At 45.5% G+C, this 24,237-nt stretch overlaps 2 protein-coding genes across 2 annotated transcripts in view; both read left to right on the top strand.

Moving 5' to 3' along the window:
* Nucleotides 1–11,240, top strand: part of BCO1 (beta-carotene oxygenase 1) — a 37,929-nt gene extending 26,689 nt beyond the window's left edge. The window contains exons 9-11 of the mRNA XM_056862835.1: nt 1,823–1,917; nt 5,645–5,756; nt 10,966–11,240. Of these exons, the coding sequence (XP_056718813.1) occupies nt 1,823–1,917; nt 5,645–5,756; nt 10,966–11,240 (482 nt within the window). The remainder of the gene's footprint in view (nt 1–1,822; nt 1,918–5,644; nt 5,757–10,965) is intronic.
* Nucleotides 11,241–22,510: 11,270 nt separating this feature from the next.
* The window catches only part of GAN (gigaxonin), a 30,002-nt gene continuing 28,275 nt past the window's right edge, over nt 22,511–24,237 (top strand). Inside the window, exon 1 of the mRNA XM_056862741.1 lies at nt 22,511–22,686. Coding sequence (XP_056718719.1) covers nt 22,511–22,686 — 176 coding nt within the window. The remainder of the gene's footprint in view (nt 22,687–24,237) is intronic.

The following is a 24,237-nucleotide window of genomic DNA, read 5'->3' as shown; positions in this document are numbered from 1 at the left end:
CAAGCACTGCCTCTTCCTTTTCCCCAGTCCATTGGCTGGAGGATGAAGGTGTGTCTGCATTGTGTCCCTCTTCTCCAAAAGGGTCTTGTGAGCACAGTACCCTCCTGTTGCTGAGTGTCCAGGTCTCTAAGGTGCTAGGTAGGGAGAAGTCTCAAATGGGGGCTCCTGGCAGCCATGACCTTTCCCGCTGGAGCCACTGGCTCTCTGTTCCTACTACAGGCCTTGCAAGATTGAGCTCTGTGCCTCAAGGGCGCCACCTAGGCTGCAGTACCAGTGCTGCCACCAGAATGCGCACTCAGTCAGCTGATCCCAAAGGACCAACTCCTGTCCACCAGGCCCTATAAAGCCCCAACTCCAGAGCATGAGCTTCAGTTTGAGCAACTTGACTCTGTGGAGGAGATGGTGTCTGGCTAAGTCGCTTCTCTTTTATGACTGGTTTCTGGAATTTGACCTCCTACCTGTGACCTGCCCTGACCTGGATGGCCCAGGCTAGCCTGATCTCGTCAGATCTCAGAAGCTAAGCAGGGTCAGCCCTGGTTAGTATTTGGATGGGAGACCACCAAGGAAGTCCAGGGTTGCTGTGCAGAGGAAGGCACTGGCAAACAACCTCTGTTAGTCTCTTGCCATGAAAACCCCAAACGGGGTCCCCATAAGTCGGCTGCTACTTGAAGGCACTTTACACACACACACACACACACCTGTGACCTATTTAATCTCGGCTGCTGCTTTTAGAACTTCACCCTTTCTATCCATGGACTGTGCTATTCACCTTTGGCCTTGCGAGAATGACAGCCGCCACCACCCTGACCCCTAAGTGCCAGAGGCCTAACAAAATCCTTGGATGTCTCCCCAACAGCTGTGGGCTGTGGAGACTTTCATATTTAAAAGTGGAAGCCTTCCTATGCATAACCTGAAGTTGGAAAAAGTCCAGGAACAGCTTTATATCAGGGGCCTGCAACCTATGATTCCAGAGCCAAATATCACTCAGTGTGGAACCAAATATGGTTCTTTGACAAAGAAAACCATATCTTTTAAGATACGGCACAGGTTGAGGTGGGGTGTTAGAACAGTGGGGTGCTACAATCACCACTAACTGAAGGGAATGGAAGGCTAAGGTTTTTTTATGGGACTAAGGGGCTTCTTGGAGATGCTTTTCAGAAAGAGAAATGATAGAGGCGGACAGTTGCCGGTAATCCAAGCGTGAACCATGCGCAGATTTATGCTCCTGCATCACAACAATCGCACAGGGGTGCTCCTGTGTATACATAGGACTTATTGTGAGACGTCATGTGTGCCCCTTCCTGATAAAGGACTTGCAAAGATCAGTGTTTGGGCTGCAGAAAATGATATGGATTATTAATCAGCACCTCAATTATCGGTAATGCTAAATTGTGTATTTTCAGTTATGCAAATGGTCTTTCTTGTGCTGGCTCTTTGTTGACCTCTTGCTCTGAGTCCTGATGACTCTTAAATTGTAAAAAGTTGCAGACATCTGCTCTGTATAGTTCTGCCGCTTGCGGAAACTGGCCCTGAGATGCCACAGACTTTGGCAGAATGGTGCCCATTGGGTTCCATCTGCCACATCATTTGCCCAGGGGAATGCCCATTAAAATGATTTGGAACCCTTCAGAAGAGTGATTTTGGAGGTGAGCACAGCCGCAACTGGGGCCCGACTCCTGCTCACGCCAGATGAGCTTGCAAAACAGACTGTCCTGATGCATTGTTAATATCTTTAAATATATAGTAGCTGTGACTTTATTTCCTCCACCACCCATTGGCATTTATGAGCTTGATTTTCTCCCCCCACTCCCTTCACCTGCAGGAATAGAACTGCCTCGCATCAACTATGATTATAATGGCAGAAAGTACAGATATATCTATGCAGCAGAGGTGAAATGGAGTCCAGTTCCCACACAGGTAGGTTATTTCCAGGCTTGCTTCCTGTTAAAACATGGCATTGTGCAATACTATACATGCGTTTTTTTTGCCGTCAAGTCGCAGTCGACTAATGGAGACCCTGTAGGGTTTTCAATGCGAGGAGGTTTTTATAACCTGCTTTTCACTACCGTAGGAAGTCTCAAAGCGGCTTACAATTGCCTTCATTTCTCCTCTCCACAACAGGCACCTTGTGAGGTAGGTGGGGCTGAGGTAGGGTTGCCAACCTCCAGGTACTAGCTGGAGATCTCCTGCTATTACAATTGATCTCCAGCCAACAGAGATCAGTTCACCTGGAGAAAATGGCAGCTTTTGGCAATTGGACTCTATGGCATTGCAGTCCCTCCCCTCTCCAACCCGCCCTACTCAACTCCACCCCACAAACCTCCTGCCGGTGGCGAAGAGGGACCTGGCAACCCTAGGCTGAGGGAATTCTGAGAGAACTGTGACTAGCCCAAGGCCACCCAGCAGGCTTCATGTGGAGGAGTGGGGAATCGAGCCCAGTTCTCCAGATTAGAGTCCGCTGCTCTTAACCTCTACACCATGCTGGCTCTCCTTCAGAGGTGATTTGCCATTGCCTGGCTCTGCGTAGCGACCCTGGTCTTCCTTAGCAGTCTCCCATCCAAGTACCAACCAGGTCTGACCCTGCTTAGCTTCCGAGATCTGTTGACATTGGGCTACTAGGTTGATACCTGCACACATAGTATTTGAGAGACTTATACTAACCAGTATTACAGCAAGAACCTATATACCAGATGTTTGAGTAATTGGGAATAGAATTTACAACATATATACATGCCTGGTTGGGTTTGAACTGTTTGTATTTGTATTCATTAATGTATTTCTGTAAATGTGTGCAGGTTTTCAAAGGGTTTTAATTAACCACTGATGAAGGCCCCATAGGCCGAAACGCATTTGGTATTTGGTTATAGCTATCAACCTCAGGAAATGCCATTGTGCTATTTTAATGCTTTTAAATAATTTTAACTTTTATATAGCACTTCTCGTAAATTATACTTTCAGTATTTATACATAGACTTATATATATTTTCTTTTCACCCAACCTTGGGTACCCAGCTTTTGTTTTTAGGTTGGGTTTTATTCCCCTCCTTTTTTTCTTCCACTTTTTTTCCACAGAAGCAGCAAGGATCGTCTCTGCCCTCTCAAGAGCAGAGAAGGCCATCCTTAAGCCATAGATTCCTGCTAGAGAAATCTAGCAAGTTTGTAGGTAACTGACAATGTAGAAAGGATTTCTTATTTTATGTATCCCAGTTCCTATTAGTAACGATTTTTGATTCTTTTAAACAGAAAGTCTCAGTCTGTTTTTGTTCTGTGCAATTTAATCTGACTCATGCAAACTCAAACAAGTTCCATCGCCTCGACAGTAGCGCATAACTGTGCCATCCATTTTGATCAGATTTCATGCTCACTGACCCTGAACAGCATACAGTGATGCAAAATGGTGCGATCACACTCTGAATGTTTGGAGATGAATATTCCTGTCCTGGTTTCAATGCCAATGAAAATGTATGCCCAAACCCACACCCAGCAATGCAAATGTGGGCCACCCTAGCTGCCATACAACTGGCTAAAACTGCCACTGCAGTGTGGGTCAGGCTATGCTCTCTCTCCTATATTGCACCCTCTCTACTGGGTCCCACAGAGTTAATAGAGAATGAAGTTTGCTTTTACCCATTTAATGCAGCTCCTCCACCTACAGGGCTCAATGTAGATTCTGTTAATTTTGAAAAATTAATTACATTGCTGGGCCAGGTCTTCCCAGGGGGGAGGAGCTTCTTCCATGCACCCCATAATGTGTAACATGCATGTGTACATGGGGGCAGCCTATGGATAATTGATTTAATTCTGCAACCCATGTAAAACCGCCCCTTCAGTTTCTTTAGAAAATTATGCATAGTATGGAGAGAGTGGACAGGGAGAAGCTTTTCTCCCGCTCTCATAATACCAGAACACGGGGTCATCTGCTGAAGCTGGAGGGTGAGAGGTTCAAGACAGATAAAAGGAAGTATTTCTTCACACAACACATAGATAAACTGTGGGACTCCCTGCCCCAGCATGTGGTGATGGCTGCCGACTTGGAAGGCTTTAAGAGGGGAGTGGACATGTTCATAGAGGAGAGAGTTATCCATGGCTACTAGTCAAAATGGCTACTAGTAATGATGCATACCTATTCTCTCTAGGAACAGAGGAGCATGGCTATTATATTAGGTGCTGTGGAACACAGGCAGGATGCTGTTGCTGCAGCCGTCTTGTTTGTGGGCTTCCTAGAGGCACCTGGTTGGCCACTGTGTGAACAGACTTCTGGACTTGATGGACCTTGGTCTGATCCAGCATGGCCTTTCTTATGTTCTTATCCATTCCGCTTTCCTCTTCCTCCCCTCCTCTTCCTCCCCTCCCCCTCCCAGATAGTCAGAAGAGTCAGCAGCAGCTGCTGCATTTTGGTTGGCCATTTGCCCATTCGTGTGGGCATTGATAGCTCTAGGGTTGCCAGTTCCAGGTTTGGAAACTCCAGGAAATTTGGGATGGAGCCAGGGAAGGACAGGGATCTCAGTAGGGTACAATGCCATAGCGTCCACCCTACAAAGTGTCCATTTTCTCCATGGAAACTGACCTCTATAGTCTGGAGATGAGCTGTAATTCTGGGGGATCCCCAGGTCCCACCTGGAGGCTGACATTCCTTGGTAGCTCCTAAGATCAGCAGCAGCTGTCGCCCCAAAGAGAAGGGCAGGCTAATGAGTGGCAGTCATTGTTGCTGGTAGCAAGCAGCTGCTGCTGCTTGTTGAACAGATGAATTAGAAGCAGAGGAGCTCTTTACTTTCTCTCTGCATCACAGCAGTACCTGGGAAGGGGCCCGCTGGACAGCATTTTGCCAGGTGACCTCAAAAGCTAGAACTGGTCCTTGCCTAGGGCAGGGATTGCATCTCCTTTCTCTGCAGCTTTTCAAAGGAAGGTTGAATTAGCATTCATCAGAATATGGATTGCATCAGTTCCACCTCTAGAATCCATGACCTATTTTAATATCCCTTACATGTCACTCAGTGATAATAATGGGTGCTTAATGCTGCACGTTTAACAACAACCTAAAGCACTTGAATTAAATTCATGTTTTGTTGACCTCTAAGGTTTTGACGTCTCATGGTGTTAAGGTTAAAGAAAACATGGTGAAAAACAATATTTGGATCCAGTTTGGGCTTCTTGGTAGCAACTCAATCTGACTCAGGATTCCATCCCCCCCTCCACCCAATGGATCAACCAGTGGCATCTTTGGGTCATAACATGAAGCATGACTTGTCTGTGATTCATTGTCCTAACTGCTTATTTACCACCAAGCTAAAAACATGAAATCCAGGCCATGTGGCCGTAGCTATACATCTTCCCACAATCTCCCTTTCCCACAATCCCCCTATGATCACAGTAGGGTTGCCAACCTCCAGGTACTAGCTGGAGATCTCACGCTAGTACAACTGATCTCCAGACGATAGAGATCAGTTCACCTGGAGAAAATGGCCTCTTTGGCAGTTGGACTCTATGGCATTGAAGTCCCTCCCAAACCCTGCCCTCCTCAGGCTCCGCCCCCAAAACCTCCTACTGGTGGCGAAGAGGGACCTGGCAACCCTAGGTCACGGTCATCCTATAAGACCTAAACGAGGAGGGAGATTGATTTCTTTTTCCTACTTCACTCACTTAGGTAGCTAAATTTGACGTTCTGACCAAAAGAAAACTTCATTGGGAAGAAGAACATTGTTGGCCAGCAGAACCAGTATTTGTACCGAGTCCTAATGCCAAAGAAGAAGATGATGGTAAGAGACATGATGTTTTAGGTTGCCAACTCCCAGCTGAGAAATTCCTGGATATTGGGGAAGGAGTCTGGTGAGGGTAGGGCTTGGAGAAGGGCTTCAGTGAGGCATAATGCCAGAGAGTCCACCTTCCAATGCAGCCATTTTCTGCAGGGGAACTGATCTCCGTAGTCTGGAGATCAGTTGTAATTCCGGGAGATGTCCTGACCCGAACTGGAGGCTGGCAGCTTATGTTCCTGTTCATGAGGGTGGGAATAAAGATGAATGCTGCAGCCCAAGAAATAAAACCTTGATAACACCTTGAAGACAAATGGATTTATTGTGGCATAAACTTCTGTGAAGTAGAACCCACATCCTCAAGATACATGTGGTGCGACCCTTAGTTGGAGAAAATGTAAACAATGGGCATCAAGAGGTCATAAAATGCAAAATATATAGCAGGTGTGACATTTCTATGCTAAGTTTAAATGTATACAAGTACAATAATTGCTCACAAAAGCCGTAATTGGTAATACCACATCAGTATCTCCTCCAGGTTGAACAAAGTCTTTGTGTGTCTTTCTCGTTATTCTAGACGGTTAGCCATATTGGAGTTGGATCAAGGCAGCTTTTCTGCTGGTGTAAAAGGAAAAAGAAAAAAGCAGCTTTTCTGCTGGTGTAAGAGCCCCGTGGTGCAGAGTGGTAAAGCTGCAGTACTGCAGTCCAAACTCTGCTCACGACCTGAGTTTGATCCCAACGGAAGTTGGTTTCAGGTAGCCGGCTCAAGGTTGACTCAGCTTTCCATCCTTCAGAGGTCGGTCAAATGAGTACCCAGCTTGCTGGGGGTAAAGGGAAGATGACTGGGGAAGGCACTGGCAAACCACCCCGTAAACAAAGTCTGCCTAGAAAACGTCGGGATGTGACATCACCCCATGGGTCAGGAATGACCCAGTGCTTGCACAGGGGACCTTTATCTTTGGAAGAAAGGTCTCCTTAGAACCAAAAGGCTAGGCTGGGGTCATGGGTAGGGTTGCCAGGTCCCCCCTCTCCACCGGCGGGAGGTTTTTGGGATGGAGCTTGAAGAGGGCGAGGTTTGTGGAAGGGAGGGACTTCCATACCGTAGAGTCCAATTGCCAAAGCGGCCATTTTCTCCAGGTGAACTGATCCCTATCGGCTGGAGATCAGTTGTAATAGCAGGAGATCTCCAGCTATCGCCTGGAAGTTGGTAACCCTAGTAATGGGACTGGCTTGTACAAAAGATACATGGAATGAGGGCTGTAGTATAGAGAGGGATTGGTGAGCTTGAGGGAAAAAGCTGATTCAATCCAACCCATTAGTATGTTGCATCAAAACAAACGCCTTCAGAACTAATACAATTTTATTCCAGTTTAAGGTTTAGTGGACTAGAGGACACTTCCTCAGACACAACAAGTGGATCCCTGCTTTTCATACATTTTATGTAGGAAGTTTGTGGAAAAGAAAAATGGCAGATCAAGGGGCGACGAAATGTAGGAAGTACAGAGCGAAATGTAATTATGTAAAGTGGCAGTCTAATTGGGAAAAACAGGACAACCATTCACTTGTCATACTCAACTAATTAGCACATGTAAATAAATGGTGGAGAGTCACAAGCGTTGTTCAGATAAGTTTCAACTGCTTAAAAATGGGAGATTCTGTATCATAAGTAGTTGAGGAGTTTCTCTAGCCTTGCTAAAGTATTTTACAAGGTATCTTTTTGAACAGGAGATGTCAGAAACTGAATTTAACAATGTTTTGCATCAAAGTGTGCGCTCTGCCTTTTTGTTGCCTTCGTTAATTTTTAATCCCACGCTTCATACAGTAAGCTCATGGGGAGTTACCTGCACAACAACCCTGTAGAACAGATGAAGTAGGTGGGTTCTGTGATTGAATATTGCGTTCAAGCGAAATGTTTTCTTCACCATACTGGCTAAATTTATTACCACTCTTCCAACTGATGTGAGAAATCCAATCATTACTTCGCAGAATTCCAGTAACCAAAAAGGATCACTGAATTTTTAATGGCTCTGTTTGCACAAAGTATTCTTCTTTGACAGCCCTACAACTGGCTTGCATAATCAGCCCAAACATACTGACAACTCAGCTGACTCACTGACAGTACCGAACTAAGAACAAAGCAAAGCTATGATCAGCCTTAACACATGAACACACATAATGGATCTTTCACGCAATCTATAGGAGCAGCTTATCATCAAAGGGTCCACCTTGAATTGTTGAACAGAGTTCTAGAGATGAAAGAGGTGTTTTTTCCCCTCCCTTTTAAATCTAAGCAGAAGAGCTGACTTAGCAGATACAACAGCATTTCAAGTTTTTCCGCCTTCTGTTGTTGTCCTTTATCTTTTGGGAAAATTTGTTGTGTAGGAGAAAGTTCCATTGAGCTCAGTGGGGTTAACTTCGAAGTAAATATGGAGAGTAGGGAGTCAAACCTTGGTCTCCCAGATCCTAGTCTGACATTCTAACCACGACACTATGCTGGCTTTCAGATCCATGGTTAGTGGAGTGAACTGGGTTCAAACAGTCACACTAACCACATTTTAATCAAACCCTGGTTTTGTGCAATGTCTGAATGGAGCCTGTGGTTGTTTATGCATGGATACTTTCACTCATGTTTGCCCCCGGTCTTGGTTGTTCCTTGGAGTTATGCATGAGTTTTCTGTCCATTAGAGATGACCTCGCTGCCAGCCCTTGCAATGTCCAGGTCTTTCCATTGCTCTGTTAACCCGACTCTTCCATCTTCCCTGAGCAAAGCCCGGGTGAAATCCCCATGCATAAGGCAAAGTACAGGACACGCAAGCTTGGTTTCGCTCACAGCCAATTACATAGCAGCACGTCCAGAGGCGGGGATTGAAATACTTCCTGCTTCCTCAGAGCTCTTTCTGAGCAGAAGAAAATATTTTTAAAACCGAGGCTTGGATTTCTTCCCACGACCTTCCTTTCAGATTGCTCGGTTTTTTATGTCGTTGTCCTTAGAATCCTTTTTTATGCGGCAATTGGGTTTTGGGGAGGAATTTTCTCTCACAGTAAGCACTACAAGTAAGCCAATTACAAAGCAGCATTTTAAGGGCGGGGACTTGATTTGAGCTTGGAGACTGCTGGTGCATAGATTCCCAACAGGAAAGTGTGGGTCCAGCGAGCAAGGAACCTCAGGTAAAATTCCCATGCATAAATGACCTGTGACTGAAATCTTACATCTGACCCATTTAGCCTTACAGCTTATTCATCACTGTAGCCCAGAATCTCTCTGAACTGGAAGCTGGGCCACCTTCTTGCCTAAGAGAGCGCTGGGCTTGTGCTCCCATCTGTTTGTTCCTTCCACCCGATAATACTAGCTTGATGTGGGATGTTGAGAGTGAAGCTTTTGACACATGTCACTTTCCTTTGTTAATAATCACTAGCGCATCTGTCAGTGCTTTTATGTCTCGCCCTTTCTCCAAGAATCCCAGGGCGGCGTCCACAGGTTTCTCCCATTTTTCTCCTCATAACAACTCTCTGATGTAAGTGAGGCTGAGAGAGAACAACAAACAACCCATCGCATCTGTATGCTAACAGGCAGATCGATTGCGTCGCTGGCTTAGGTGGACTGGAGACCACTTCGTCAGATGCATGAAGAGTTGGCTTTGGTTGGCTCATTTGTATATCTGCTAGGTGCCAATCCCTGTGCGGATGGAGTAATGTGCACAACAATGTCCGCTGCGAATTGGGGAAGAGGATTCTGTGTATTTGGGAGAATGCCCAGCTGTGTGGAGAAATGCCACTCCCCCCCCTTACCTCCAGATTGGGGGCAAAAAAACCCCATCAAAAGGAGTTTCTGCTCTCTGCACATGCACCTGGGATACATCGTAGACCATTAAGCTTACAAAGGCAAAAAAAATAGCTCCAAATGCCAAATTTTGGAACAATAATAAATAATAATAATAATAAGAGGGTAGGGGCTGAGGCTCAGTTTGTAAAGCATCTGCTTGGCATACAGAAGGTCCCAGGTTCAATCCCCAGAATCTCCATTTAAAGGGACTAGGCAAATAGGTGATGTAGAAGACCTCTGCCTGAGACCCTGGAGAGCTGCTGCCTGTCTGAGTAGGCAATACTGACTTTGATGGACCAAGGGTCTGATTCATTATAAGGCAGCTTCATGTGTTTATGTGTTTAATAAATTATAGCTGTCGTTTATACACCAACAGCAATGAAAAGCTAGGTATTATGCCATGATTATATTTAAAAGTACAACCTTTCAGGCATGCAATTAAAAAAATAATATCGTAAGGAGTCTGGGATTGATATAGAACTTTGGAGTGTGCCTTCATGAATATTAACTCATTAATTTTTACAATCCTATAAGGCTGGCCAATATTATCATCACCACATGACAAATGGAAGCAGGGCTGGGAAACCAATGTCTTGTCCCGAGCCTCCTTTCTGTGGTCACGGCAGAGGCAAGATTTGAGATGGGGAACTCCTGACTCGCAGCTCATGCTCTTAACCTGCACCAGATCTTTCTCAATACTACCACATGGGCTGTGACAGCTGAGCAATTTTTTGCTTTGTGCTGTTAAATTGTTGTTGACGGATCACTTGGTCGTCGTAATAAAATGTTGGTTCATTGATTGCTTCGTGAAAATGTTAAAAAGCATGCTAGGACTTTTTTTAAAATGCTGCTTCCTCCAAGCCACTCTGGGCTGTACTATTCATGGTTCTCCTATATGTTATCCTCACAACAACCTTGCAATGTAGTTGAGGCTCACTCAGTGACAGTGAGCCATGTATCTTCCCTAATTTTGTTTCGGTCACCAATAGGGTATGTTCTTCACACTACCAAGGTGCTACCCTCATAGGGTTGCCAGGTCCCTCTTTGCCACCGGTGGGAGGTTTTTGGGGCAGAGGCTGAGAGGGTGGGGTTTGGGGAGGGGAGGGACTTCAATGCCATAGAGTCCAATTGCCAACAGCTACCATTTTCTCCAGGGGAACTGATCCCTATTGGCTGGAGATCAGTTGTAATAGCAGGAGATCTCCAGCTAGTACCTGGAGGATGGCAATCCTATACCCTCCCTTCCCCCAGTGCATTCTGCAGGAAACATATTATCATCAAAGTACTGAGGCTGCCTTGAGGCCTAACACCAAAGGTTGCACGTAAAATAAAATGCATATTCTGCTCATCTTCCAGAATTCTGTTATAGCGTATCTTCTCTTGCCCCTTCAGGTATTATCCTGACAACCATTGTGACGACAGAACCCCAGAAGCCACCTTTCCTGCTCATACTGGATGCTAAAACTTTCAAGGAGATTGCTCGGGCAACGGTGAACGTAGAACTGCACCTGGGCTTACATGGCATCTTCATCCCTGAGGAGGATTTGAAGGCACAGCAGGAGATTGGTGGAGATGGAGGACCTGAATCCCAGGGTTGTCCATCTCATAAAACAAACCACATCCCTGAAGCCAGCCTATCGGCTAAAAAACAGATGGAAGACTTGTAACACTTCAGATCTTGGCACTTATGCCTATGTATTTGGTCCATACTGCTGAGTTTACAGCATTACGCTGACATAATGATCAATATGTCACACCTTAAGTATGCATTGATTGGGACAGCTAGACTGACCGTACAAGCCTAAACTGACTTATACCAGCAGTTCAGACTGTTAGCTGTGGTGGCTAGTTCAGACGACTCTAATCCTACTCCACCAGTGGGGTTGCCAGCTCCGGGTTGGGAAATACCTGGAGATTTTTGGAGTGGTGCCTGAGAAGGATGGGATTCGGGGAGGGGAGGGACTTCAATGCCATAGAGTCCAATTGCCAAAGCAGCCATTTTCTCCTGGTGAACTGATCTCTGTCAGCTGGAGATCAGTTGTAATAGCAGGAGATCTCCAGCTGGTACCTGGAGGTTGGCAACCCTATCCACCAGTGATTGTACTGCCTCATTTGCTAGTTTGCATGAACTATGCCTTAAGTCACTTCAAAGCCACACAAAAATTATAATTCAGGGTGGCTTTCAAAAGATTGGGGTTTCTTTTTTTAAAAAAAAATGAGCATCTTCCTGTGAGAATCCCTGCTACCGCAAAAATGAACCACTGGCTGCTCTCTGGCATTCACAGCCCAATTCTGACTGCTTTTCTCTACCCTTAACAGGCAGGGCGCAGTATCTGCAGGGTGTTTCTCTGCAACGAACTCAGAGCTCATGACTATGAGTAGTTGAAGCGAGTGTGTTTACAGCATGGTGTGAGTCACACTTGCAAATGTTTTATGTAATCTTCCATGGATTGGTGTTCCTCAAGATGTGCATCATAATAATAGGGGAGGGGAAAGAAAATCTCTCTGTAATTTGATTTTTATCAGAAATGCTGGCCTTTAGCTGCAACACACTTTGAGACATTACCGGGAAGGTCTATTTCCCAAGTTTGATGAAGACCAAACTGAAATGCCAAATTTGATCAAGTGTTTTGGGGTTTTCTGTTCTGTTGTTATGAGTCATTATGTGGCCTTTAAAAGAAAGGTAAGGTTTCCCTCCCTTCTAGGTGGAAGAAATCCAACTTCCTTTCAAATTCAGTGAGGCTTTAGATAATCTTAAATTTTTAAATTATTATTTAGAGAAAGCTTTCCTCCTCTAAAACCTTAATTTCTCCTTGTTTTTGTTCCTTGGGAATGTCAGGTATGATTGCATTGGCTTCACTATCTTGTAAATAAACAGTGTTTTACTGGCTTGCCTGAAGTGAGATTAGTTATCTTGTTTGTGCTGTCATACATTTAGGTTAGCTAACTGCTGGTTGCAGGAAAACAACCAAGTTACCTTTGACTTCTATATCTAGAGAACATGACAATTAGCAGTAGGAATTTGGGGAAGTAATTTGACATGCTGCAGACAGCAAGACTGTGGCTTTTCCCCATATAATATCCCTTAAGGTCATTCGAACAAAAAGAACAAATAAATATCGTCTTGATTGATTTTGTTCTTATGCCTGGGGCAAAAAGAGAGAGAGTAGACTTCAACTTTAAACATGTATGATAAACGGTTAGTGTATAAGTAACTAAGCACAACGTCAAATTGTCATGTCGCAAGAAACATAATCTTTTGCAGTTTTAAGATGGAAAAGCACTGCAGCTATAAAATGTTCTCGCAAATTTGTTGACACGAACAAAAAAAATCCTTAAGAACTGTACAAGACAGAGCTCTCTGGACGACCGAGCATTTTAGGATCTGGCATTCTCTGGTCCCTAGGAACCGTAGATGTTAACTCAAATACACAGTCCTACTTGCTATAAAGTATGGTTCCCACCTTCCAAACTGGTCCTTCCCATGTCAGTTTAATATCTAATTGATTCTCAAGGGGAGCTGTTTAACTTCATACCATGAAAAGTTCCAGCTCTTCATTTCCACTCATCAAACTTCTGTTAAAAGGACTTCTGTCTACTTGGCAAACTTCTACTTGGCAAATTTAATGCAAAATAATTTTTTTAAAAATAGCCACAGAACTCAGAAAAGACTAACACGTAGGGTTGCCAACCTCCAGGTACTAGCTACACCCTGCCCAGAAGCCCTTACTGCCATGGAATTGCCACTGGTTCCCCAAGCTTTCTGAGACACACACAGCTTGGGGGCAGGGGGAAGGCAATCAGCTGTAAGTGGTGGGTCTGCTCAATGGCCTCCTCAGCACTGCCTGAAGGCAGCATGATGGGTAATTAACTGTAGGGTGGTCAGGGCCCCCACTGCCCTACGGCTAATCACCCCCCTGGGCTGCTTGAGTGATTCTGGTGCCCCATCCTCAGGTTTGGTCTGGGGTTGTAGAATCACTAATATGTGTGTATGTGTGTGTAAAGTGCTGTCAAGTCGCAGCTGACTTATGGTGACCCCTTATGGGTAGGGCTGCTAACCTCCAGGTATTAGCTGGAGAATATCCTGCTATTACAACTGATCTCCAGCCGATAGGGATCAGTTCACCTGGAAAAAAATGGCCGCTTTGGTAATTGGACTCTGTGACTCCCTCCCCTCCCTAATCCCGCCCTCCTAAGGCTCCACCCTAAAAACCTCCCGCCGGTGGCGAAGAGGGACCTGGCAACTCTACTTATGGGGTTTTCAAGGCAAGAGACTGAGGAGGTTTGCCATTGCCTTCCTCTGCATAGCAACCATGGATTTCCTTGGTGGTCTCCCATCCAAATACTAACCCGTGCTGACCCTGCTTAGTTTCCAAGTTCTGGCGAGATCGGGCTATACCATGCTGCCTTCCCTCCCAGAATCACTAATATGGCCCCTGACAATTTGGAAATGTGGATTTTTTTATAACTGGGTGGCCATCTTGCAGGTAGCAATCAAATCTGCTTCTTCCTGGGAAAGGAAGTTGGCATAGGTCATAGAGATGGCAATCAAAATGTCATTTGATTATCTTATACAATGTTGACTGCACTAACAGAGTTTCAGTCCACCTAGGAATTGATTTGAAAGTTTCCAAAGTAGATAAAAGTGAAAATCGCTCTTTGGCTTATCAACTCAGTATTCTGTTACTGGTTTTGCTATGCTTATCCCCTGAGGGCATGGTATGTTTGCTGTGGGAAATTAAGGGAGAAAACAAAGGTATGTGTAACGGAAACCACCAGGTTTGTTTTTGACCAGCTCAGTTTGAGTAACCCTGAAGTGCATGCGAAGTTATTTTTTAAATGTTTCATTGAAAGCATCCTGTTTCTATTCGGACATGTTGAAAGTGTGAATCCCCTATCCTTCACACCATAGCTCCAATCCAAAGGGGTGTGTGTGTGCAGGTCTTCTTAACCACGAAAAGATGATGAGAGGTCTGATCATGGAACATCTACATCCTGTCTACATAAACCCTAGGTCAGGAGTGTTAAACTCAATTGTTATGAGGGCCAGGTATGACACAGAATCATAAGAGTTGGAAGGGACCACCAGGGTCATCTAGCCCAACCCCCTGCACAATGCAGAAAACCCACAACCACCTCCCCCCTGCACCCCGTGAACCCCACTCCATGTCCAGAAGATGACCAAGATGCCCTCCCTCTCATCATCTGCCTAAGATCATAGAATCAGCATTGCTGACAGATGACCATCTAACCTCTTCTTTAAAAACCTCCAGGGAAGGAGAGCTTACCACCTCCCGAGGAAGCCTGTTCAACTGAGGAACCGCTTTAATGGTTAGAAAATTCTTCCTAATGTCTAGATGGAAACTCTTTTGATTTAATTTCAACCCATTGGTTCTGGTCCGACCTTCTGGGGCAACAGAAAACATAGATGTCACTTTGTCGGGAGTGGCTGCCTCGGTTGGTTCAAAGGCCGGATAAAAGCTCTCAAGGGGCTAGATCTGGCCTGTGGGCCTTATATTTGACACCCCTGCCTTAGGTGTTTTATTCAAGTGTACATTAGGTGCATTAAGATGTAAAATACAGAAATGGATGTAAAATACAGAAATGGAGTCACGGGAAAACCAAATACATTATCTTCCTAATTCACAAAAGGTACCTTTCATGGTGGTCTTATAAAGGAATCAAACAATACTGAATGACTTTCAATCCCAGGCATCTCCATTTAAGCGTCAGGTAGTAGATTATGCGAAAGACCTTTGCTTGTAACCCTGAAGGATTGCTGCCAGTCAGAGAAGACAATAACTGACCTTGACAGACCAAGGGTCCAAGGCCAAGAATAAGGCAGATTCAAATGTTCAAGAAAGGATTTGAATTCAAGTTTGAGTTTAACACACATTGGATACATCGGATCTTACAGACCATTTGGATTTTTAACTTAGCCTAATCAAAACAAGTTGCTGCAATGCAAAGCAATATCTTGTACCTAAGAATTATCCACAAAACCATTTTAGTGAACAGTCCGATTCCAGTAAAATCTTCTTTCCATCCAAAGTGTTTTTCTGGCCAATTTGATTTGTGTCACTCTTTGAGCTTCCATTTCCGTCATTGCTGAAGTAAATGCACGGCTTCTTGACTTTCGTGATGCAGGATCAGACCATGAGCTCTCCAACCGGACATGCAATTTAGGGCTACTGAAATCAATCCAGCCACTTAAGGAATTGCACCACCAATATCCTGGAAGAAATTTCAACGCAGAAGATCGTAATCGGGCTGAAGCTGACAACACACAGCCCCTTGTGAGCAGGCAATATAAAAGGGTGTGCATGTTTTCTGTGGGGCGGGGCAAACCAAATTTTCCGGTTAGGGTGCCCTGCTGAACTTAATCATGATTTATGCCAGTGTGCTGAAATCAGCTGCCCTCATTTTAGCTGGTAAAACCGTCATTCGTGATCCTTTACTCATTAGCCAAGCGAAAAACAGGAAGGCTTTGATTTCCCCTCCGATCTGAGTCTCGCTCACGCCCTCTCCGCACACAATGTTTACTTCCCACAGGGAAACACACAAGCACTTTCTCTCGTGGAGTGTGATGTCAGCGTTTATTATGAACACAGCGGCTTCCTGACCAGCTTACTTGCGGCAACATAAACACACATCTACCAATGATGGTATATGTCTTTTTTTTCCTAGAGAGAATTTATCTCTTTATTTATTTAGGGGAGGGGCTGTGGCTCAGTGATAGAGCATCTGCTTGGCATGCAGAAGTTCCCAGGTTCAATCCCCGGCATCTCCAGTTTTAAAGGGACTAGGCAAATAGGTGATGTGAAAGTCTTCTGCCTGAGACCCTGGAGAGCCACTGCCGGTGTGAGTAGCCAATACTGACTTTGATGGACCGAGGGTCTGATTCAGTATAAGGCAGCTTCATGTGTTCATGTGTTGTATGTGTGAAACACCCCTTATTGAGCGATGAGATACAGACTTTACACTTTTATAGGGACCTAAATTTCCAATTAGTGGTATTGGACAGTGGTCCAGTTCTGAAGCTGTAAATTCCCATAGCAAGTGTCCCTGTAGATACAGCCTTATGGGAAAAATAATGTCTGATCTGGCGCAGCCATATTGGCTGGCACTGATTCCCAGAAGCCGTTCATATGCATGCAGTGGATACAAATGGATGATGATGTTCCTGTGAATCGCCACCAGGAAATGGGACCTTCCAACATGGTTGCATTGTATCAGACCTCCACGTACCCATATCCACAGGTAATTAGGTGAGGAAGATTATTCAGTACTTGAATTAAGCTAGAATGAAAAAAAGAAAGGGTTGCATGGAAATAAAACCAAGGTTCTGTTTTTTGTTTTTTTAAAGAGAAGTAGAAAGATAATAGGGTGGTGCAGTAGAAGGGGGGAAGGAAAGACTGAGTGAAGGTGAACACCATATAGTGAAATAGAAAGAAGCAATATGTAATAAAAGTTGATAATCCTGTCTTCACTGGGAGAGATGGGGGCTGTGAGAAAGGCAGGTACTTCTTCACACAGAAGTACTTCTTCAAACAGCGCAGAGTTAAATTGTGGGATCTGCTGCCACGGGATGTGAGGATGACTGCCAACTTGAAAGGGGAGTGGACAAATTCACAGAAGACCAGGCTATTAGTGGTCATGATGGATATCTCCTCCCTCCGGTATCAGAGGAAGTATGCCTCTTTGTATCAGATGCTGGGGTGCACAGGCGGGAGGATGCTGCTGCTGTCATCCTGCCCGTGGGCTTCCTTAGAGGCAGCTGGTCAGCAACTGTGTGGACAAAATGCTGGACTTGATGGGCCTTTGGTCTGACCCAGCACGGCTCTTCTTATGTTCTTCAGATAGGGGAGGAAGGCCTGAATAGTTTTCTGTTTATTTCAGCAACTCACTGTCAAACGTTGGCCTTTTATGCATGGCTGTTTCCCTCGCTGTCACCCCTCCGACGACTTCGGGTCTTTGTTTTGATTATGCACACCGTTTCCGACCATCAGAGGTCGCCTTGCTCTCCTCCTGCGTTTCCATGCATTTTGCCCGCGTTTTCAAATTAGTGATAAAAACAACAGGTTCCTGAAAACGCGGGAAAACATGCGAAAATGAGCGGGGAGAGCGAGGCAACCTCTGACGGTCGGAAACTGCATGCATAGTCAAAACAAAGATCTGAAGTCATCAGAGGGATGACGGCGAGGGAAACAGCCATGCAAAAAAGGCCAAAGTATTCTTAGACCTGTCCTTCCTGGAGCTGAGTATTACATCACATGCTTTCCTTACTGGCCTACATAAGCTATTTGAGCACGCCAAGTCACTGTTTACAGGTTCAAGGGAAAAGCAGAAGCACAATTAGGATTCTGTGCATAATTGACAACAGGTGACAGCAGAAACAAACAACTAATTGAGACATGATTAATCAGTTATGGCTTTCAGGTTACGTATATTCAAAGCACAACTCCCTTGGTTATGAAATTGCCAGGGTTCCAGTAATAACCCACGAACAATATGGGCCTTCTTACAGATATTTGTATTCTGCTTTTCTCCCAAAGGGAACCCAAAGTGGCTCACATCATTCCCCACTCTTCCATGTTATTCTCAAAACAATCCTGCGAGGTAGGTTAGGCTGAGAAAGAACCACTGGCATAAGGTCATCCAGAAAACTCCCTCTGGCGCAGTGGGGAACCTGGGCAGGAAAGATGTGGTCTGCAGTGCATCCTTCTATTTCGCTGAAGTCAATCGGCTTAGATGGGTGTGACTTCGGTTAGGACGGCTTTGTAGCTTTGCCAACCTTTTAAAATTGAAATACAAGCATGGGGAGCTACCAATTTCTTTTGAGCAATGACAGGGGGAGGGGAGTGCTTATCCCCCTCACATTTTAAAGACATAATGTCTTTAAGGGTGTTATAATCCTTTCCAAGCTGCTGTTTGCCCCCATACTGCCCCCAAAAGCCTATTGTGGTATTTCCCCCATGGAGTGAACAGAAACTTTGAACAGGGAATGCTGAGCCCCTCTGTTGCTCGAAAAAAAATGGCCAACCCTTCTGGCTGCATTTCACTGCTTTAAAAATGTTGATTCAATTAAAGAGTTCCTGCTTAGAGTTTGGATCAGTAGGTCTCTGGTAGCTTCTAGGGCAGATCTGCTCCATTTGCAACTCAACAAACTGAACAAAGACCACCAGAAATGCATGCATATGCAGAATATATATGCATATACAGAAGTGCCTGCCTGGTATGAGACAACTTTCTCTTTCTGCAGTCCTGTTTTATCAAGACCCAGGCGAGCGACTTTCAGTCTGGTACATTACTAGTTCTACCAGCCAGCTGCAAGCAACTGTAAAAAGCAAGGACAACAATGCAGAAAAAACCCTACACTCTCCATGTTACCTGCCTCAAATCCATTCAGTCCAATATATCCAGATCCTTTAGTCTTTTCTCGTACATCTTGCATTCTTAATGTGTTAGCAAGGCTGTTCTACACCACAGCCAACGATTCCAGTTTGTCAACATCTTTATTAAGGTAAAGAAATCCAGACTGACTACCCTAGGTAAGCTCTAACTGGTGCAGACTAGACACATACTTCCTATGCCTTAGGTACGATGCACAATATATGCTGTGACATCATTTGCCCCAGCTAGTTATTTTCTGTTTAGAAACTTTCATGCTGGACAGTCGTGTCTGCAAAGACATACAGTAAAATTAACAGTTTCACATAAAAATAAAGCTGATATGCTCCTAGTTTCCTTTGGTACATGTAAAATAATTATATATGTGTGTGTGTTATACACAAACACACACAATATATATATAATTATATATGATTTTTTTCTTTTACCATGACTATTTTAGATTTATAAGGGGCCTGTAAGCTATGGCTCTAGAGCCAAAGGTAGTTGTGTATGAAACCATCCATGGCTCTTGAACCGTGCAATCCTGAAGGAGGGGCCAAAGCGCCATAGGAGATGGCGTGACCCCCACCAGCATCTGTGCCACTTTGTGCCACGGATGATTCCGTTGGGATCGAACTCAAGTCGTGAGCAGAGCTTGGACTGCAGTACTGCAGCTTAGCACTCTGCGCCACGGGGCTAGTTACAAAGTGGCAGTTAATTAACCATAAATTGTTTCCTCATAGAAATGCAAACAATACCTGTGGATTTTTCCTCGAAACACACCAAGTTGCCTATACCTGACTGCTGAGCTACAGATCATCTGCTTGGGTTGTTCTGCAATCGCTGATCCAAAGGGCCCTCCAGAATTATAGCTGTAGCACAATGAATATGACAAAGCTAATAGGGTAATAGGAGCCCTGTGGTGCAGAGTGGTAAGCTGCAAGCTCTGCTCAAGATATGAGTTTGATCCTGATAGAAGTCGGTTTCAGGTAGCCGACTCAAGGTTGACTCAGCCTTCCATCCTTCCGAGGTCGGTAAAATGAGTACCCAGCTTGCTGGGGGTAAAGGGAAGATGACTGGGGAAGGCACTGGCAAACCATCGTGTAAACAAAGTCTGCCTAGTAAACGTCGAGATGTGATGTCACCCCATGGGTCAGGAATGACCTGGTGCTTGCACAGGGGACCTTTACCTTTTTAACAGGATAATGTGAAACTCCTCTTTAAGGTCTGGGTGCATGCCGTCTTAGAATTGTGATGATTAACCATTTTTATAACAAACACTCACGATTAAAGCAAATGCATGCTGAAATAAGGCTGGCTACCTGTCCCTGAGTTTGAGTTCTTTCATTAGCCATATTTATAGGACATTATCTTTCCATGTATTGATTACTCTGTGGTATGTTATGTGTTTATTCATCGGTCACATGTTATAATTACACTTCAACAACTCCTGACCACAGATTATTTTGTATCACCATGCAGAATATGATTGGGTACGTGCATAATATAATACACGCATAATAGATCCATCACCCTGTGTTTATTTTTCTATTTGGGCAGGCCAAACACCAGATATTTGCTACATGCACAGGGGTCAGAAAGTCATGCTAAGTCATAACTATGTGGATATCATCATTTATATAGATCCCATCAATATGTATTATGTATGGTGCTGTACAAAACACAAGAGGGCAGGTCCAGCCCTGAGGAGCTTGCAAACAAAAATTTGCACCACAAAGATGAGAACAAAGGAGGAACATGCATTCATTCCAGCATGTGTATATATCTGCACTCTTACATAACAATCCTCCGCAGGTCTACTCAGAAGTAAGTTCCACTGTATTCAGTAGGGCTTACTCCCAGGTATGATGAGGAGCGCAGCCTTAACGCATCTGATGAAGTGGGTTCTGGCTCACAGAAGCTTAAGCAAAAAATGAGCCTTTTAAAGGGGCTCCTTGTTGTTTGGGTTGCACATCTACCCCTTCTAGAACAATATTATTGTTGTTATTACAACAACAATAATATTACCATGTAGATATGTGTAATTTATTCTTCCACCCATTATTGTCATAAGAACAATCCTAAACCTTAGGAACACATGATCAGTCTTGGTTACAAAGCAGTCTGTTCAGCATCTATACAAAGCAGTCTGTTCAGCATCAATATTTATTCCAGTATAAGCTTTCATGAGTCAAAGCTCATTTCATCAGATACTAAGTACATTTTGTGGTGGAAAGTCCAATAAAGTTGAAGCTGATGTATGGAAAACCCATTGGGTTTTCAAGAGAAGAGATGAACAGAAGTGGTTTGCCATTGCCCGCTTCTGTGTAGCAACCTTCTGTGTAGCAACCCTGGTGGTCTCCCATCCAAGTACTAACCACAGCAGACCCTGCTTAGCTTCCAAAATCTGATGAGATCAGCACACATACTCGGAAGTAATTCCCATTGAGTTTACTGGAATAAATCCCATGAGTTGAACTCAATGGGACTTTGTCGAAGGCTTTCACGGTCAGAGTTCATTGGTTCTTGTGTCGAGAGACACTGTCCTTCAGTGTTACTCCTCTGAAGATGCCTGCCACAGCTGCTGGCGAAACGTCAGGAAAGAAAATACCAAGACCACGGTTACACAGTCCGGATAACCTACAAGAACCAATGAACTCTGACTGTGAAAGCCTTCGACAATTATTATTTCCTTTAAATTTTTGCCCTCCCCCCAAGAGAGTGGGGCCCTAAGCTATAGCTTGTTTATCTTATACGTAAATTCGGCACTGCACACACACACACACAGATTATATATAAACAAAACGCAAATCACAATATTAATACAAAGGAGACACCAGATATTTGTATGGAGGGAGGAAGTCGGTGGGGAAGTCAATTATAATTAATTAATTATATTTAATACTGAAGACATACACCTAATAATTCTTTAATTTTTTATCGAGTCAAAGATTGGTATATAGGATGTATTGTCAAATGAGATGTATAGTAATCATTGAAAAATAATAAAAATATATATTTTAAAAAAACAATGCAAATCACCTACTACAGTAAGGGGGGACACCCGCAAACCCCAATTTGCAAATGAAATCCCCTCCCCCACACCCAACCCAATAGCCTCTAAGCATGCACAGACCGCCTCCCACCATGAGGTCGGGTTGGAGGGGACGAGGAGCCCAAGCCCCCGGCTCTTCTTCCAGGCTTGTTTTTTCCCCCCGGAGGGCGGAACAAAACGCCTCCGCGCCCGGCCAGGCCCAGCCCTCCCGGTCGCTCCTCCTCGTGACGCGGCAGGGGCGGCGCGGGGAGATGACGTCACGGCCGGGGCTGGGAAGGATGGTGAGACGCCGGCTGGCGGCGGGGCGGTCCGGCCTGCGCGCGTGAGGAAGACGGTTGAGAGGAAGACGGTTGAAGACCGTTGGGAGGAAGACCGTTGAGAGGAACGCCGAGGCCTGTGAGGGGAAAAGGCGGGAAAGCGGCGTCGGCGAAGGCGGCCCAGGGCTTCCCCCCGCTCCCCTCCCCAGCGCGAGCGAGGCCGGCCGGCGGGATGTCCGCGGGGCCGCAGGGCAGCGCCGTGTCGGACCCCCAGCACCCGGCCCGGCTCCTGCGGGCGCTCAGCTCCTTCCGCGAGGAGGGCCGCTTCTGCGACGCCCACCTGGTGCTCGAGGGCGAGGAGATCCCGGTGCAGACCAACATCCTGGCCGCCGCCAGCCCTTACATCAGGTGAGACCCGGCCCAGGGATGGGCTGGAGCCCGCCCGCCCTCGGAGCCGGGGGTGGTCCTGCCCAGGGGCAGTGGGCACGCTTATTGGGGGGGGGGTCCCCTTGGAGCGAGGCTTGCTCCGAAGTCATGGTTGACCCACCGTGGCAGAAACAGAGCTGGGCTGGTCGCATGGACACATGAAGCTGCTTTATACTGAATCGGACCCTTGGTCCACCAAAGTCAGTATTGCCTGCTCAGGCCGGCAGCAGCTCTCCAGGGTCTCAGGCAGGGAGGTCTTTCACATCCACTATGCCTGCCTAGTCCCTTTAACTGGAGATGCCAGGGATTGAATCAGACCCTTGGTCCATCAAAGTCAGTATTGCCTGCTCAGGCTGGCAGCAGCTCTCCAGGGTCTCAGGCAGGGAGGTCTTTCACATCCCCTATACCTGCCTAGTAGAAAAGGGCAAGAGTCCAGTAGCACCTTAAGGACTAACAAAAATATTTTCTGGTAGGGTGTGAGCTTTTGTGAGCCATAGCTCACTTCTTCAGATACAGCTTAGAATGTGAATCCATCTGTCTTTAAGTAGAGGAGAGTGAATTCAGACAAGCATTAGTATGTAAATGTTAACAGTGTGTAAGTGTGAATAGCAGGCGTGATGGGATTAGGTGTGGTATGCAGAAGAGTCTGTGATGTCCAGGGGAGAGATGGGTGTGGAGAAATCAGCGTTGGTAATGAGCCATGAATGCAAGGTCTTTATTCAGCCCAGGTAAATGCATTGACTTTAGTTTGAATATCAACTATATACCTGCCTAGTCCCTTTAACTGGAGATGCCAGGGATTGAATCAGACCCTTGGTCCATCAATTTCCTGCTCAGACTGGCAGCGGCTCTCCAGGGTCTCAGGCAGAGGTCTTTCCCATCACCTACTTGCCTAGTCCATTTAACTGGAGATGCCAGGAATTGAACCTGGGACCTTCTGCATGTCAAGCAGATGCTCTACCACTGAGCCACGGGCCCAACCTGGGGTAAATGCTTACTCCAGAGTAACGGGGGGTTGAGGTTTAAGTTCTCTAGCCTTTCGCCCCTGACCTCTGAAGTTAAGTTGGATGTGTGGTGTTGCTTACAACGAGGTAAGTTGGATGTGGGCTGGCAGTGCTAGCCCATGGCAATTTTTATCCGGAGATAAACCCGTACTGCTCAAATGAAAGGGAGTCTCTACGTCCGTGCGTGCCTAGGGCTGTAGTGTTAGTTTCTGCTTTAGCTTCCTTGCAATCCGCATTTCCTCTGAAGGAGATTTTTTTTCCTCCATCCCCTATATTTCATCCTTACAACAACCCTGTGAGGTAGGTTAGACTTAGTGTATACATGACTAGCCCAATGTCACCCAGCAAGCTTCCATGGCAGAGTAGGGATTCTAACCTGGGTTGCCCTGAACCTAGGCTGATACTCTAACCGCTACTGCACACTGCCTCCTTGCTCATGAGGAGCAGAAAATATGCCATGTATGTATTTGATTTTAGGTATCTCATCAGATTGGGGCTCTTAAGGCAAGTGTTTGCATTATGAGTTCAA

Source organism: Euleptes europaea, chromosome 17 (genome assembly GCF_029931775.1).
Source record: "Euleptes europaea isolate rEulEur1 chromosome 17, rEulEur1.hap1, whole genome shotgun sequence".
Taxonomy (NCBI): Eukaryota; Metazoa; Chordata; class Lepidosauria; order Squamata; family Sphaerodactylidae; genus Euleptes; species Euleptes europaea.
Note: the sequence above shows the minus strand (reverse complement) of the source record. Positions and strands in the feature narration are given on the sequence as shown.